The sequence below is a fragment of the Biomphalaria glabrata genome, chromosome 4, assembly GCF_947242115.1.
Source record: "Biomphalaria glabrata chromosome 4, xgBioGlab47.1, whole genome shotgun sequence".
Classification (NCBI taxonomy): Eukaryota; Metazoa; Mollusca; class Gastropoda; family Planorbidae; genus Biomphalaria; species Biomphalaria glabrata.
This window is the reverse complement of record NC_074714.1, coordinates 22,265,824-22,283,454: the sequence shown is the minus strand read 5'-3', so window position 1 is coordinate 22,283,454 and position 17,631 is coordinate 22,265,824. Positions and strand designations below refer to the sequence as shown.

Below are 17,631 nucleotides of genomic sequence, written 5' to 3'. Positions count from 1 at the left end.
CAGCTATAGTAATTTATGGATCTAGGCCATGTCTACAATGTTGACATGAGAAAAGATCGAAAGGATTTAGACCTAGATCTAATTTTAAGAAATACACTTTGCGCAGATAGTTTTTTACTTTGACACATGAAAATACAAAAGAAGATCCATTGATTTTATTATATAATAAAATTAATCTTCAATTTGGGGTTAAAAAGCATTTTTTGCATTAATTAGTTCGTTATATCTGCGACTACAGATTTCCCGACGAACATTCTTTCATTAGACAATACCGTAATAAATCGCATACTAAAAATTAGTTCGTTTAATTGTTTACTTTATAATCCCATCCCTAGATCTAAAACTCTAATTCATTTCTAAGATGATAAAACTTATCTTCGCACAGATAGTTTTATACTTTAACACATGAACATACTAAGTATAGTCCATTCATTTCATATTTTGATCAAATAAACATTCAAATTTGGTTTTCTAAAGCATTTTTAATAGACTGCATTGGTTTACGAAAGCTGCGAAGCCGGGTTGAGATAGGCCTATATTCATTCATGAATCGCGTACTAAAAATTATTTCGTTAAATTATTTACTTTATAATCCCATTCATTTAAACAAAGCTATCGCTCTTTTCGTTTTTAATAGATATAAATGTATCGACTTCGGGTAAACACATTTTCGTAAAACTAATTTTATTTTCATATCGAAAGAGAAATAACGTGAAAGGATCATTAGCTAAGTTTAACATACATCTAAATCCAATCCACTACATTAGTAAACACAAACTTAGACCCGCAGGCCGCGGGTAATGCCAGGCTAGTATATATATATATATATATATATATATATTCTACTTCTCAAACTGCTTACCCCATTCTGTTGGAGTTCTGTGACTTCAGACTTCTCCTGAACTTGATCCAGTGAACCATCTTCTTGATCAAGCTCTACCATCTTGTCTTGAAGCTCTTCAGTTTCTGACTTTTCTTTTACTATCTCCTTTCTAAGTAGGTCATCTTCAACACTGTGACTTTTTTCAAAGAATGGTTCTTCCAGGTCAGTCAGATCTGGCTTGTCCTGTTATCCCGTGACCAAAGTGTAATAAAAGTAAACAATTAGTCCAATTAAAAGAAGCAAAAGTTAACCGATTAATATTGTGACGACTGCTAAGCAAAAATAATAAGAATAATTATAATAGAGTAACATGATAAAAAGTGGAACCTATGCATTTTCTTTCATTTAATATCAAATGAGAAAAGAAAATTCATGATGTGCAGCATGGGAATGTTTGTAAAATGTTTGACATGTTTCGGATGTTCCTTCAGAGTTGAGAATAATTGACTTCCTAGTCCAAACCTCCGGTAGGACGACGGGGGATGGGAGCGTGCAGGGTTTGAACCCAGGACTATTGATAAATCCGAACGACAGTCCAGCGCGCAAACCACACGAGCAGGCAGCCAGCAGAGCATTATACTGTTTCATTAATGTGCATTTTGTTCATGGAACTATTTTTGGTAACTATACATTAAGGTTAACGTAATCTCTTGGTTTAATAAAATTAATGATTTTATTTTGTAAATAGGGTATATATTATTAAATTAAATCTTAGTGATTTAGTGTGTACAACGAATCATCATTGTTCTGTTTAAACGCATTGAGGCTACGTATGTCAAAGTAGTCAGTTATATCAAAAACAAGCAAAATAAAAAAAAAATTAAGACTAAACTTATCTAAGGGGAAGAACCGCTAATTCACCGCCATATATATTAATCCTGGGGGAGTGGTTGGCGAGTGGTAAAGCCCTCGGCTTCCGAACCGAGGGGCCGGGGTTCGAATATTAAGGACGGTTAGATTGTTATTTAAATAATTGGTTATAGTCATAATAATACATGACACACTATTTAACCATGGGATATAGAAAAATCTAAATTTTACATTATTTTTTTCCCTATACATGTATGCAGAGTCTGAAAAAGGTTTCTTAATATCATAGATCACAACAAAGCTTACGTCCTCGTTTTCTTTGGTTTCTTCCTGGTCATCAATTAGAGGATCATTTTCATGATTGGTTTTACCTGCAGAAAGGAAACATTGAGACATATTGATCTACACATATGACGTAACATTGAGACATATTGATCTACACATATGACGTAACATTGAGACATATTGATCTACACATATGACGTAACATTGAGACATATTGATCTACACATATGACATAACATTGAGACATATTTATCTACACAAATGATGTAACAATGCGAGACATTTATCCACACATATGATGTAACTTTGAACTGAGTAACAACACACGATAAAGGTCAACCCAATTAATACAGCTAACTAAAACTTACACTTTTAAAACTGTTCAATATTTCATAAAAATAAACATTTACTTATTTCTATCTAAAATTTATTTTTAAAAAGAAAGGAAAATATTTTTTTTGTAAAAAAGGCAATTTAGGTTATAAGATATTTCTTTCACGCTTGACATATTATTCGTATGTAATTAATATCAGCAATAAGCATATAGAATATATTTTCATTCTCAAACCTAAACAATTTGAACGCATATTTGATAAATCAATGTCTATATCAAAAGCCCTGTATTAGAAATAAAAACATGAGAATCATTTCCCAGTGCAATACTTTCACGGTGCACAAGATGTATATATAATGAATGTGAGATGGTGAGAAATAGTTGACTATAATTTGTGAGTTTTCTTAGGCTTATGAAATGTTCACCATGTTTGGATTGAATGAAGCAAAGCTGGGTGTAAAATATAACACGAACATACAATATAAAGACAAGCATGAAAAGCGCGAATTTTTTAAATTTGTTTTTGTAATCTAAGAAAAAAAAATCACTAACATGATATTTCCTTTCAATAATTTTTCTTCCTAAATGGATCTGTTCACCAATCGTAAACAAACAACATTTAGCCACGTGATTCTCTATCACTTCTATACAAATTACGCAATCCATAAAGGCTGTCACGTGATACGTAGTTGTTTTATCAATATTATCACGTGGCTAAATGTTGTTTGTTTACGATTGGTGACTGAGGTCCATTGGAACAAGTAAATTAATGTATCAATAGCCATGGTATGGATTTTTCCTTAAACTTTTTGCTATTTAAACACTACATCTATTCTAAGTCGCAAACTGATAGATGCTTTCAAACGACAAATACTAACTCATGTGTTCATGTACACACAAAACTGGATGTAAATCTAGATCCATGTCTTATTTCTATAGTACCTCTATTCAGTTTGTCTTTTATTTAAAAGTTAGAAAAAATGTTGTTTCTTGTTGTTGTCACTACAAATCCAAATTACAAGTACGTCCTCTTTCAACTGCTATCGTTGATTTACGAGGAGTGGTAAAGCTTTTGGCTTCCTAAAGAAGAGGCCTACGTTTGTCTCCCACTAAAGAATAGGATCTAGACCCTCAACTCAAATGAGTCCCTGATACTATCTGGAGAAAGTAAAGAACGTCAGTCGTCGTGCTGGCCACATAACATCCACGTTAACAGACTCGCAGAAACGTGCATAAGCTCAAGAGCTTTGCCCAGAGTGACATACTAATAATGGAAGCACTTATTACTAATCGACAGCTGCGCTGGGTGGGACGCTTATCCCGAATGGGAGACGACCGCATGCCAAAGACCCTCACTTGTATAGAGGGAAGTAGCTGTCTGCAGATAGCCTCTGAAAGAGACAGTTAGAGAGCTCTCACAAAGGCCGCAAACACTCATTTGAGACCCAAAAGAAAGCCATTATTGAAGACAGGCGCAAAAAGGAAAAGAAACCTTATATAGACTGCCTGCGGACAAAAGCTCTCTGTTCCAAATGATGCGGAAAACTGGGTTTGTGTAGTCACGTGAAACACTGCACTCATCCTTAATCTTTGGAATCGAAGACCTAGCCATTATATGCGCAGTCGTAACTGTTTATGTATATGTAATAGTATTAATGAGTTTAAAAAAACGTTAAATTTCTAGTATCTCACAAGTAAGTTTTACAATATAGGGTATATAAAGTAAATAGGGAAGACATTATTATGATAATTTACAAAATATATTTTCTTATCTCTTTCTATTTTTCTGTCTTATTTAAACTATTGAGACAAGAGGTTCAAAAACTAGTAAGTATTATTTTAATCCTATGCGAGCAACTCAATAAAAGAGAGTCAATGTAGATAAGAATGTTTATTTTCAATGGAAAGAGATGAGATGTCAATTAACAAACACACACACATACACACTGTAGTCCTCCCCTGCAAGAAAGTTTTATATCCTCCCTCTCTTCATGTGTACGGACCTCATTAACTCCGATACATTGTGTTACAGTCTGTATTACATGCACATAACATTGTTCGCCTCTTCTAATGGCAGCGTGCAGCGCCTTAGTCCTAACAGCGTAGCTCAAATTGATTAAAATAGATAAAAATATTGTAAAAGCATTCAAATGAGGCTAACGTCATTACACCTCTACTCATTCCTTCCCTCACAGGTCACATGAACACAAACCTAGAGCAATGACTCATGCCCTAAATACGCCTGTTCTCAAGATATCAAGTTAGTATTTAATAACAAGCGTATAATAAATGACAGCACTCAAAAAAACATATTCAATATATATATATATATAGGCTATATACAGAAAAAAATTGAGAGAGAGAAAAAAAATAGCTATGCAGGATATCCTGGGCGTAGCCAGGATTTTTTTTTCGGGGGGGTTTGGGGGGGGGTGAATTTTTTTCTCCCCCCCCCCCGACCCCCTCCCCCCCCCCCCCGGCGAAAAAACAATTATATCTATTTATGTGTGTGTGTGTCTGCGTACAAAATCTTTATTACATTCTGACCCTCCATTCTTTCGGAAGACGTTTATTGTGCCCTAGAATAGGTTCTTCCATGAGTTCTGTCCCGAGACATCACGTTAAACTGCGCTCCTCTTTCCTTAGCACTTTTGGAGCTCAAAAGTGCCCTACTTCTTTTCTATCATTGTGTCTGCCTCCTCTTTTCCTCAGTCTGCCTTCATTGATCATTACTCTGTCTCCTTATCTCTAAATATCTCACTACGTTCTAGACCAGTCCGTTTGCCGTGGACTGCGACGAGTAAGGGGGGATAAAGAGATCCTGGTGTTTGAGTGGTGGCTATCTGAGGATAAACCACCACAACACAATACTTTGGCTCCAAGTTCCCCTAGACCTGAGGCCCAGATGGCCCGCTCTGGGTCAATCGGCTGGTCATGCCGAGCTACCAGCATAGGTCGAAGAGGAGGGCGGTGGCTGTAGGGTCAATCAGGGAGCTGCTGTATCGGACACATGTCCGATGCAGCAGCTGACTGAGTATAGCACCTCTGTAGCCCTGGCGGGCTCATTCTGGACTTCCGAATGGCCCGTCCCCTTGTTGGACTCGATGGCGGGTGGGGAGCACAGGTGCCGAATTAACAAGAATATACATGGACAAAAAAAACCCAACAAACTACTTGCCCCAGATTTAAGTCTGGGCAAGAGACGCCGCATTGAGGCAAAAAAGGAGGAGGCCACAAAAAGCTGCACTACCTGGCCATCATTTTTGGTGATCAGGTACACAGAGGAGGGGAAAAGTCTGACAAAGCTGAGCCCTTTCCTTATCTATAAGGGCCTCAAGTCAGTAGTGGGAGAGCCCAAGAGTGTGTCTAAGCTACACAAATCAATAGAACTTCTTGTAGAAGTAGATGGCAAGACACACTCTGATGGGCTTTTAAGATGCAGAAGACTCTGTGATCTCCAAGTGGAAGTCATGCCACATAAGAGTCTGAACACCAGCAGAGGTGTAATCAGCTCTAGGGACCTACTGGAATGTTCCGAGAAGGAAATAGTGGAGGGCATTGAAGGAGTCACCCATGCCCGGCGCATTACCAGGCGCAGGGATGGTGAGGAGGTCAAAACCGCCACTATTATCCTCACATTCGGTACTAGGACACCGCCAAAGTATGTGAAGGCAGGATACCTACGAGTTCCAGTGAGGCCCTACATACCTAACCCCATGAGGTGCTTCAAGTGCCAGGGTTATGGACACGGCTCGGCAGTCTGCAAGAGGAACACTGTGTGTGCCAGATGTGCTGGAGAGGGTCATGAAGACAAGCCCAGTTCAAGTGCCCAAACTGTCAAGCTGGCCACTCAGCCTACTCCAAGGACTGCCCTGTGTGGAAACAGGAGGTTGCCGTGCAGGAGTACAAAGCAAGAAATGGATGTACCTTCAGCCAGGCGAAATCGGCTGTACTGGCCCTACCCAAGGGCCAATTCGGCTTGACAAAGACCTACGCCCAGGCTGTTGCTAAGATAGGAAGATCCATAGCCACACAGACGGACACATTGACCCCACCACCCCCTCCTCCTCCTCCAACTCAGAAGAAAACACCGCCAAAGAACACACCTCTGAAGAAACAAGAAAGCCCTGTTGTCATGCTAAAGAACAGGTTCTCTGTGCTCGCTGATGAGAGCATGGAGACTGAGCAGCATGTCAAAACCAATACTCCGGGAGAACCCGGAGACATCATGTCTGACACAGGTTCTCCTCAGAGAACCCAGCCAGACACCCCAACCTCTACCGAATTAGAGGGACGACCTCAGCGGTGGAAACTGAATAAGGCCGATTGGGAACAATTCCAAAAATGATGCTCCAAGGGTATCACAGAAAATATCCTCCATGAACAGAACCCAGCTGATACCTTCGCTAGCAAGTTACTAAGTATAGCCAGGAAAGTTGTACCCCTAACCTCTGCAAATCCAAAACGGCCTAGCAAACCATGGTTTGATACAGCTTGCAAAAGTGCTATTGGTGATAGGAAAAAACGACTGGCTGCATTTATAAAGAACCCTTCCCAGGAAAACCTAAAGTTATTCAGGATAGCTAGGGCAAAGGCTAGACAAACCATACGGTCAGCCAAAAGGAATTCCTGGAGAAGTTTTGTCGGCAGTCTGGATGCCAAAACTTCTGCTAGAGCGGTTTGGAAGGCAGTAAGGCGAATTAAAGGGAAAGAATCAAATGCAATAGGGCATTTGAAAAACCAAGGACGAACTGTCACGTCCCCCAGAGAAATAGCTGACTGCCTTGCATCCTCAATAGCAGAAAAATCATCCACTGCACACTATACGCCAGAGTTCCAAAAAGTCAAAACCAGGGAGGAAAGACACCCCAGTGATTTCAGGTCAGAGAACATTGAAGACTACAACAAATCGTTCTCGCTTGAGGAACTGAGGGAATCGCTGGATAAGTCACACGACACAGCGCCTGGAGAAGACGAAATCCATTACCAGTTCCTCAAGCACCTTCCCGAACCCTCATTGGCAGTCCTGCTAGGGGTCTATAACTGTGTGTGGCAAACAGGCGCTTTCCCAAACAGCTGGAGGAAAGCCACAGTTATACCGATACCTAAACCGGGAAGAGACAGCTCTGACCCAGCTAACTATCGACCAATAGCACTAACAAGCTGCATCTGCAAAACCATGGAAAGAATGATTAACAGTAGGCTGGTCTGGTACCTGGAAAGGAATAAAGTGATCTCAAACTACCAGTGCGGATTCCGGCAGGGGCGGACAACAACTGACCACCTGGTAAGGCTGGAAGCTTATATTTGAAATGCATTACTCAGAAGAGAACATCTAGTAGCTGTATTCTTCGATATAGAAAAGGCCTATGACACAACCTGGAAACATGGCATTCTACGTGACCTGGCGCTTATGTGGCTTAAGGGACACCTCCCCCGTTTTGTGGAGGAATTCCTGAAAGATCGAAAATTTCAGGTTCGAGTGGGCAACTCCGCTTCTGACACTCATGACCAGGAAATGGGTGTACCCCAGGGCAGCATTCTGTCAGTCACCCTGTTCAACATTAAAATAAATAGCATCATAAATGCGCTGTCCCCTGGCATAGAGTGCTCTTTGTATGTTGATGACTTTGTCATTCTTACTTATGGGAAAAACATGAACACCTTAGAAAGAAAATTACAGTTATGTTTAAACAAAATTCAGGGTTGGGCAAACTATAATGGTTTCAAATTCTCAGACTCCAAAACAGTTAGTATGCATTTTTGTAATTTAAGGGGACTCCACCCAGACCCTGAACAATTTATACACAAAAAGAAGATCCCTGTCGTGAAAACTACAAAATTTTTAGGCCTCACCTTAGATTCCAAATTTAATTTTCTCCCCCACATTAAGGAACTTAAGAAGAAATGCCAAAAGTCATTAAACATACTAAGAGTACTCAGCCATACGGACTGGGGAGCCGACAGAGATACCTTGCTGCTGCTCTATCGGAGTCTAATTCGATCCAAGCTAGACTACGGATCCATAATATATGGAGCAGCAAGGAAGTCGTACCTAAAAATACTGGAACCAATACAAAATGCTACCCTGCGTCTCTGTCTCGGCGCGTTTCGTACATCACCTATCCCAAGTCTCCATGTGGAGGCTGGAGAACTCCCCCGCCGCCAAGCACTATTTCTGGTATTGAAAATGCATATTCTGAGGTATCTACACTGCATTTTCCTGCTATTAAAAAAAGTTTTATTTCAAAAACCTAATGTAATATTCTTACTGACTTAGACCCTCCCACGCCGTTCGGAGCATTTGACGTCAAGCTGTTTCCATAAAATATGTGACTGGTAATGTCTGAAGCCTCTTCCCACCAACTATGAGGACCTCCATGAATGAGTGGCGTCAAGTTGTACTAGGATATCATTGCAACTCTTCTTATGCTTAATTCATTTCGTCGGAGAACATGTCCCGAAAACCTCATGCGTCGTTCTCTCACAATCTTACTAAGGGGTCGACTCCCAGTTCGGTATCAGATTTCCTTGATTTAGACCCGATCTCTATAACTGACTCCTAAAATCTGTCTTAGCCATCTTTGTTGAGCGACATTTAGTGTTTTTCGATTTTGGTAGATGACTTTTCACTGTAGTTTATTAATGGAGCCCTGCCACTGGTAAAAATGTTTAACCTCTATTGAATACGCTCTTGGAATTAAGTGACTGTAGTTTGCTTTAGATTTTATATCGAAAAGAGAAGTTTTAACGTCAAAATCTTCTGTTGGGGGTTTTCCACCTCAAAATGTTCTGTAGGGGTATCTTAAACTCAAAACCATCTGGAGGGTTTTTAAACTTTAAAAAAAAAGCCATCTGTAGAAGAAGGGTTTAAACTCAAAACCCTCGATTGGCTTGGCTACGCTCAAATAATTTTAGTGTGTAATTTGCTTTTTTTTTTATTGAAGATGAATTTTTAGCACCAATTCCCTCTGAATGGGGGTTTAAACTCAAAACCCCTTTCGGCAACGTTCATAGTATTTTGAGTGCGTAATTTGCTTTTTTTCTTAAACTAAAGATCTATTTAAATTTATCATCAAACCCCACTGGAGGAGAGTTTAAACTCAAAACCCCTTTGACTACACTCATAACATTTTTAGTGTATAATTTGCTTTGTTTTTATTATTAAAGAGGTATTTTTTACCTTCAAACCCCGGTGAAGTGGGGTTTAAACTCAAAACTGAGTCAAAACAATTTAGCTACGCTCATAACATTTTGAGTGAGTAATTAGCTGCTTTTTTTTATATTAAAGAGGGGGTTTATCGTAAATTTTAGAAGGGGTTTTAAAATAAAAATCTTCCTTAACTGTGCTCTTGGAATTAGGGGATTTTCGTTTGCATTTTTTTTGTTTTGTTTTATAGAAGAGGGGAAGTTAACTGCAAAAACCCCAGGTAGGGGGTTTAAAACTCAAAACCCCTGGTAGGGGGTTTTAAACTCAAAAACCCCTAGTAGTTTTTTTTTAACTCGAACCCCTCTGGTAGGGGTTTTAAACTCGAACCCCCCTGGTAGGGGTTTTTAAACTCGAACCCCCCTAGTAGGTGGTTTTAAACTCGAACCCCCTGGTAGGGGGTTTTAAACTCAAAAACCCCTGGTAGGGGGTTATTAAACTCAAAACCCCTTTGGTTGTGCTAGGGCAAGTGATGGTTTAGTATTAAAATCTCACCTAAAATAAACAAAATCAAAGCAAAAAATCAGTCACTAAATTCCGACTCCCCCCCTTCGGGGGTTGGGGGTGGATTTCATTTCGGGGGGGGGGGGGTTTGAACCCCAAAACCCCCCCCTGGCTACGCCCATGCAGGATATATATGTCCTGAGAGAGACTAAGTGTGCTTGAATTTTGCTTGGCTTGGCTACCTATGAAGAGAGCTCGAGGTTTGACACCCGATTTGAACATAGTTGGTTTACTGAGCGCCCAAAGGCAGCACGGAAAAACATTCACCCAGATACCCCCTCCCCAAACTGGTCCACAAATGAGCTTGGACCATAGCGCTCTGAGCATTTTTAAATTCCGGATTTCGACATTGCCGATAGTATATTAATAAATAAATAAAAAAAACATAACATGAAATATACATATGTGTATGTGTGTGTGTGAGAGTCACTGTGTTTGTTTGTGCATGTACCATCGATAGATACATTTTCATGGTATGCTTATTATCACCCTATCTTTACCTTGAGGGCGGAAACAGATGTGACCTGTTATGGTGGTATTGATTTATCTGAAGATGTTATTATCCACAAGAAAATGTAACAGATATTACTTTACTAATGGGGATCATACATTTTTAAAATACATTTGAGCAGACCCTGTAAATGCAGACCCTGTAAATGCCATCCCTGTAAATGCAGACCCTGTAAATGCAGACCCTGTAAATGCCATCCCTGTAAATGCAGACCCTGTAAATGCAGACCCTGTAAATGCAGACCCAGTAAATGCCATCCTTGTAAATGCCATCCCTGTAAATGCAGACCCTGTAAATGCCATCCCTGTAAATGCAGACCCTGTAAATGCTGCTATTTGGTTTTGTGTGGCCGTCTCTCTATAAAAAGGTAAAATTATATCGCCTATACCATTCCCGAAACAGTTCAACTACTACTTTAGATCTACCAGTGATCCTTTTTGTTTCTAAAATGAAATATGCAAAATACACAGACTCTTTCTGTAATGCTACATATACTGTATAGTAGTCAGGGGCGGACTGGCTATATGGGCATACAAGAGGATGCCCTGTGATACGGTAGGGCCACCAAAATGGCGCATTGATGCCATTATGGCGAATATCAAACTGTTTAAGCTTTATATCATTCTCTAATTCTAATTCTCTCTCTGAGCGTCGTGTTTAACAACAAATCTTTCACAGAATCTGCAGTGCAATACTATTTTCAATTAACACAATTTCCTTAATAATGTAATAGGCTTCATTTGTAGACAGTGCTACTACTGGACTTCATCCATTAAGGGCCTATGCATACTTAGCGATTAAAAAGCAACATAAGGCCTATATTTTTTTTTAATCTGGAGTTCTCTGTATTAATGCATATCGATACATTATCAAACTTAATGTAATGATTTTTAGGACAGGTAGACCTAGAACTGGATTCTATACATATGATATAGAATTGATGAGCCGGATTTTATAGAAATGCGAAGGCCGATTTTCAAATCCAGTCCGCCCCTGATAGTAGACCCCTGGGTACACCGTACACTATGATTAGAGTGAACAGGTGCAGATATTATCTTCTAAGACATATGCTGGCATATATAAAGTTTTGAGATCTGTTTTAGAAAAATAGAGAAATGGAGAAAGATGGTCGAAAAATCTTACATGGTGCCCCAACTGTCCAAGATACTAAGGTAAAATAAACCAAAACAACAAAGAATTGTAAGTCTGTAGATGCCAGTTATCAATCTTTGTTTTAGGAAAACGAGATATAGAAAGAAAGTTCCTGTTAGACGCAAATATTGATGGTGCCACTAGCCGTATAAGCGTGCTACTTAATTTGTAAAGATAATAATAATAGTAATATTTAATACTCAATAGAGACAATGAATAACTGGCTTTTTGTGTATCAATATAAAAAACGTGTTTCCCAGCATGCTTTGCTTTAAATTTTATATTGAACCACAAGTGTGAACTTGGAAAGAGATAATGTGCCAAAAAAGAAAACTGTCATTTCATTATTACCTGCAGTGACTTCAAATACCTTTACTTCAGTTTCTGTAATGTCTTTCTGGAACTTCAAAGGGGTCTCAAGCTCGGTCAGAATAAAGAGAGAGTTTTCTGTCGAGTCTTTGTGGATAACAGAATCACCTTCGGGATGGTCAAGTTCCTCTGAAGTAGACGAGGCGTCTACTTCCTGTATAGTTTCGTGATGCCTGCAGCTTTCTATCTTGAATTTAGATAAGTTATTAATACTGTGAACATTAAATCCTTTAATACCATTGGAACCTACTGAGCCAATCAAAGCACTGCACTTTGCGTTGACCCTACGATTGTACTCAGTATAGACGTCATCATAAAAAGGATTATTGTGTTCAATATCTAAATCAAGAGATTCATATTTAGTCATTTTACCTTTTTTAATCTCCGTTTCTTTGGCGGCATCTTGCTGCTTCTCCTGGACTTCTTCTCTGTCTATGCTCGAGACAGGGGTCAGCTTGCATACTCTTGCCCTGTCCGCTGCCAGCTCGCTTTCAAACTCCTGGAGAAGATCCTCTGTGCTGCCGATGTTGTAGTAGACGCCTTTGAACTGAGATTTGATGTTGATTCTCTCCTCCACCTCAGACAAGCTGCTCCTGTTGTCAGCGTTGTAGTCGCTTGGGTCCACCTCTGCTTCAGAGGTGTCGATGGAAGTGGAGCTGGCTCTGGAAAAATCCCGAAAGTTATGTCTGTCCAGATCGCTCATGAGGTCAGCGCGGATCTGTTCGCTGTCTATTGTCTTTACAGAAGCATGACCTGTAGAAAGATTGTCCTTCAGAGGTCCTGAGCTTTCATCCAGGTCTATTATATCCTTGACGAAAACGTCATCTTCGAAACTTAATGCAGACTCGAAACTATCCGCCGTTCTCACCCTTTCTGCCTCTGTTGTAAAAGGGTTAACTCGACCTGGGCGTTGCTTTTCGCCATCTTCCAGTTTATTCGCTTTCTTTTCTCCCGTGTCTGAAGTAGGACTCTGTACTGGGGACGTTTTTGACTCACCGTTCTTAGAAGGTTTAAATCCGAAACCTAGCTTGCTCTTCTTTTTATTTGTTTCTTCTTGGAGAAATTGTTCGGAAGAGTCTTGAACCACAAGAGCAGCTTTGTCACTTGTCTCCATTTCTTCTGTTACTGAGTCAATTCGACTTAGAGGTTCTTGTTCATTGCCCTTGTGGTTATCACGAACCGTGTCTGGACGACTATCTTGGCGAAGGGAAGAGTTTTTCGTGAGTGTCTTCTGGTCGACTTTAGCCTTCTCAAAAGACAAATTACTTTCTTCGCTGGTGGATGGAGACTTGGACCAGTTACGACGCCTGCTTTCCCAACGTTTCTCTTCCTCTATGTACTGAGGTATCAGAGACTTTTTCTTGAAATCTAAGCTTGGGCTGTGGCCTGGTGGTTTTCTAAATCCGCCAATGCTTCTTCCATTTTGGTCTACATTTTTGTCTGCTGCACTGCTGACATTTTCATAACCGACACTCGATGGTCTAGTGGATAGATCTACAAACGTTTTCCTGCCAGCGGTGAGATCAGCACTTTTTCCTCTCTTTAGAAGAACAGAAGTGTTGGCGACGGAGCTGATGGAAGGTTTAGGAGGTGAGACAGAGAAGTCGTCTCCGCTGACAACAACCGTCTGACCATATTTGGCCAGGTTTTTCTCCAAATTATCTCTAAGTTTTCTCCCTTCGTTCCTGGCAAGGATGATACTGTTGTAACGGCCAAGGCGACGCAACTGTCTCTCGCATCTGTTGCACACATTGACTGAGGCGTAGCTCTCCGAAAACTCCGCCCCCAACACACGGGTAAATGTGTCACAAAGATCAGCTGTCTTATGCCTGGATAGGGACACATACGACACACCGTCGACACGAAGATTTGCACTGCAGGTCAAACACCATGGGTCGATCTCTTTGCTATTTTTCCGTGTTAATGGTCCTCTAGTTACACTTTTGTTAGTAGAAGCCATGGCCTTAAGAAATTATTACAAATCCACGAATTTGATCAGGTCTATGATATCGCAATAATGTCTTCGTTAAAAAAAACTATATTAAAAAACAACAAAGAGTTATGAACTAATTCAACGCATACATATGATTGATTGAACCCTCAACCACTTCAAGTGTATTAGTCATTGTGAATCTAACTCACCAGATGGGCATGCAGCTCACATGATTGTGTGTACACGCGTGTTGTACAATTGATGACCTTCTGTTGATCAATACTATAACAATACATCAAGTTTGACCCACTGAGGAAATCTATATTTAGTTTTGACTGGATAGGTATTTTACTATTATGATAGGTGGATATTCTATTGCATTTTATTGATAACTAGTCGACCGGCGGCGTAGCAGATGCCGCTATTTTGCAGGGCTGGCCTTAGGCCACTGCAACCTATGCGACCGCAGTGAGACCCGCACTTTCATAGGACCCGCGCTAATTCAAGGTGTATAAATTATTAAATTAAACCATTTTTATAACTTAAAACAGATTTCCCGCGCCCTCCTGTCGATTAACCAGAAGCTCCTGGAAATATCCCGAAATTGCAAAATATACGAAAAATTCCTTAAAATATACGGGAATATATAGACAAAAATTGTCATTTTGGGGTGTCATTCAAATTGGAAAACGTCGATCCTTCGCGCGATAAGTAAAAACGGCATTATGCATTACCCGTAATTGTGTAATCTGGTGAAAGACGCTTCTTGCGCCACAAACTAATGAAGAATTACTTGAGGTCAACAATTCTTAAAGATAGATTGAAACATTTGGTAATTCTTGCTATTGAGCGTGATTTTTGCAGGAAACAGAAATTATTATGATATACTGTATGACTTTGCTACAAGCAAGGCTCGTAAAGTAATTCTGTACGCAGTAAAAAAATGAATAAAATGCATAGACGAATTTATTTTCTAATAAAAACTCTTAGATTCATTTCAATCCGCTTCCCTACCCAAACTTGGCCCCGCGAAATCTCTTTCGCATAGGGCCCCACAATGGTTAAGTCCGACCCTTCTATCAGTGACGGGTAAATATATATAGTAGATTATTTGTTCTCTTTCCATGACTTCTTGGTCACAGTGGTTAAGTCCGGCGCTGCTATTTAGTGTTTGTAAAATGTTTGTTTGTAAAATGTTTAACTTGTTTCGGATGTTCCTTCAGCAGGACAAAGGGGGATGGGAGCGTGCAGGGTTTGATAAATATTTAAACGACAGTCCAAGGCACAGACAGCCATCCGTTGTGTGAATACTACTCTTATTTTTTGTGGGGTGACTATCTGCAGAAATAGGAGTGATCTTTACTTTACTTCTTGCTGGTCCAAACTGTTGAGCGAAGAAGAGAATTATATAGATAGATAGATAGTTGCTTTTTTGCAAACCATGGGTCAGGGGAATTAATTATGCATTCAATCTGATAGAATTTGGATTGAATGTAAGAATTTCTGCTACAAAACTGTAAACATTCTTAATGCCTTTTATGAGATGATTTTCATTTGTTTGTGAATATGCCGGCTAAGCTTTGGATCCCTACCAAAATTAATCATTGTTTTTATCATTTTGTAATGAAAAAAGAGTATTAAAAAGCGAAAACCCTTTGCGGGCTTTCAAAAGTACTTGGTAATGGAAGTGAAGACTTTTATCAATTAGGACTTGTTAGGACTTGTTTTTATCTAAAGCTGGTGTGGATTTCAGATCTTAGCGCATGATTTCCCTTGAGATTATTATTATCTCTGAAGCTGCTTCCAGTTGAAAGTTCACAGATATTGGCATTAATCATTAATCATCATCCTAGTTCTAATCGTCTTCAAGTAAACTATTGACACCAAACTTACAGTATATCGTCGTTTAGCTGGAAGCTGGTGCGACCGCCCCCCCCCCCCTCAACTAGGCTGACGTATTTTAGTACAGAAATCACACAATTGGTATACGAATTTATTACTAATGCTAATAATATATGCTAATTATTTATATTTCAACGTTGACATATTTATATATATATATATATATATATATATATATATATATATATATATATATATATATATATTGCTGTATGCGCGTTTATGCATAGGGTTAAGGTTTGGAAAAAAAATGCCCCCCCCTCTTTCCAAAGTTCTGGATCCGTTAGTGGCTGGAAGTCAGTTATCCGGAACGTCAAATATCCGAATATGTTTTTAGAGTGTATTTTTCAGTATGTTACCTAAGCGATCTGCAGCGAAAGAGAGGCGCTTATTTCTCTCAAGAACGGTAACCTACTGCCTGTAACGCTTTGTTCCTTTGTATATTTTACTTGACCTATGTGTACGTACGTCCATACAAATGTCTCTCTATAATTTTGTTGAAATAGACCGTTTATAATATTACACGTTCGGCTATCCGGACGATCGACATTTTACTGTAGTTTAAAAATGTCTTTTTCTTCTTTCCATTTAAAAGGAATAGTCCAACCTTGAACATTATACAGGACCTAAATCACACGATTATCAAAACTAGTTAGGACTGTACTATGCTCACTATTACAATTTTCATAATAAGGCAAACATTTTTTGATGATTGGAGACAACAGCTATTTACGCGTTGATATAAAATTATAAACATTTCTACCGAGAGTATATATAGTTTTGCACTATATGCCCACAACACTTCAACTTTTTCCTAATATAAGTTTATAAACTAAATACCAACATGTCAAATTTTCATTGTTTATATTAAAATAAAACTAATTAAAGTTCCATTCAAGTTTTCTCAATCGGGTAACAATCCAAACAAGCTATGCGAATGTTTTAAAACAATGCTATCACAACAGATCCAACTATTAATTGAACACTCAGAAGGAAATTGACAACGTTGGAGACATCCACACGGGACGAACATTCATAATATAATACAGACTTACAACCCAGATTTGTTTCTTCTTGAATCAAGTCATTATCGTTGGCGACACGTTGTTCATATTGGGCCAACTATCACGCGATAGTTCTTCTATTGATTCGTTTGTTTATGTAAAAGAACAGAATTATTTACGTTAGGCTGAGCTCTCGACGACACTTCAAACAAACCAGCGAGTTTCAAGAAAATACATTTGTTTTGGGCAAACTTGACCTCAAGGTCACCTAATTTTAGGACTTTAAAATTAAGGTTATTGTGACCTCGTGTTTCCATTCAAGTAAGTACCCCATTCAGATTGTGCGATCTATAGGGCAGATGTCGTAAACTCTTGTTTCTAATGCGGACGATTAAAGAGGGTGTCATGTGACCAGCACAACAACAGACCGCTTTACGTTCCCTAACTAATGACGGGTACCCAACAGAATTATTCGAAATTAAGAATCCCAGTCTTCGCCGATATTCTAACACTGGACCTCTCGATTTGAAAGCCAAGTGCCGTACCACTTGGTCTCAGCGACCTCAATTCTATTGAGTGGAATTTAGTGTCCTAGCCATTTCTCCGCCGTTAATAAATGAAAACTTATGGCCGAGTTGCATAGCCTTTTATTGTTTAATACAAAATGTTTGTTTGTGTGTTAGTTTAATCCAAACATCCAATTAAAAGCTCATGTCTTGTTCATTAAGTCGCGGTCA

At 39.3% G+C, this 17,631-nt stretch overlaps 1 protein-coding gene across 1 annotated transcript in view; it reads right to left on the bottom strand.

Annotated features, from left to right (window-relative positions):
* Positions 1-16,934, bottom strand: part of LOC106054755 (DNA ligase 1-like) — a 30,351-nt gene extending 13,417 nt beyond the window's left edge. Inside the window, exons 1-4 of the mRNA XM_056026026.1 lie at positions 16,735-16,934; positions 12,428-14,091; positions 2,000-2,064; positions 863-1,066 (exon numbers count right to left, since the gene is read on the bottom strand). Coding sequence (XP_055882001.1) covers positions 863-1,066; positions 2,000-2,064; positions 12,428-14,015 — 1,857 coding nt within the window. The 5' untranslated portion in view covers positions 14,016-14,091; positions 16,735-16,934. The remainder of the gene's footprint in view (positions 1-862; positions 1,067-1,999; positions 2,065-12,427; positions 14,092-16,734) is intronic.
* Positions 16,935-17,631: the final 697 nt, after the last annotated feature.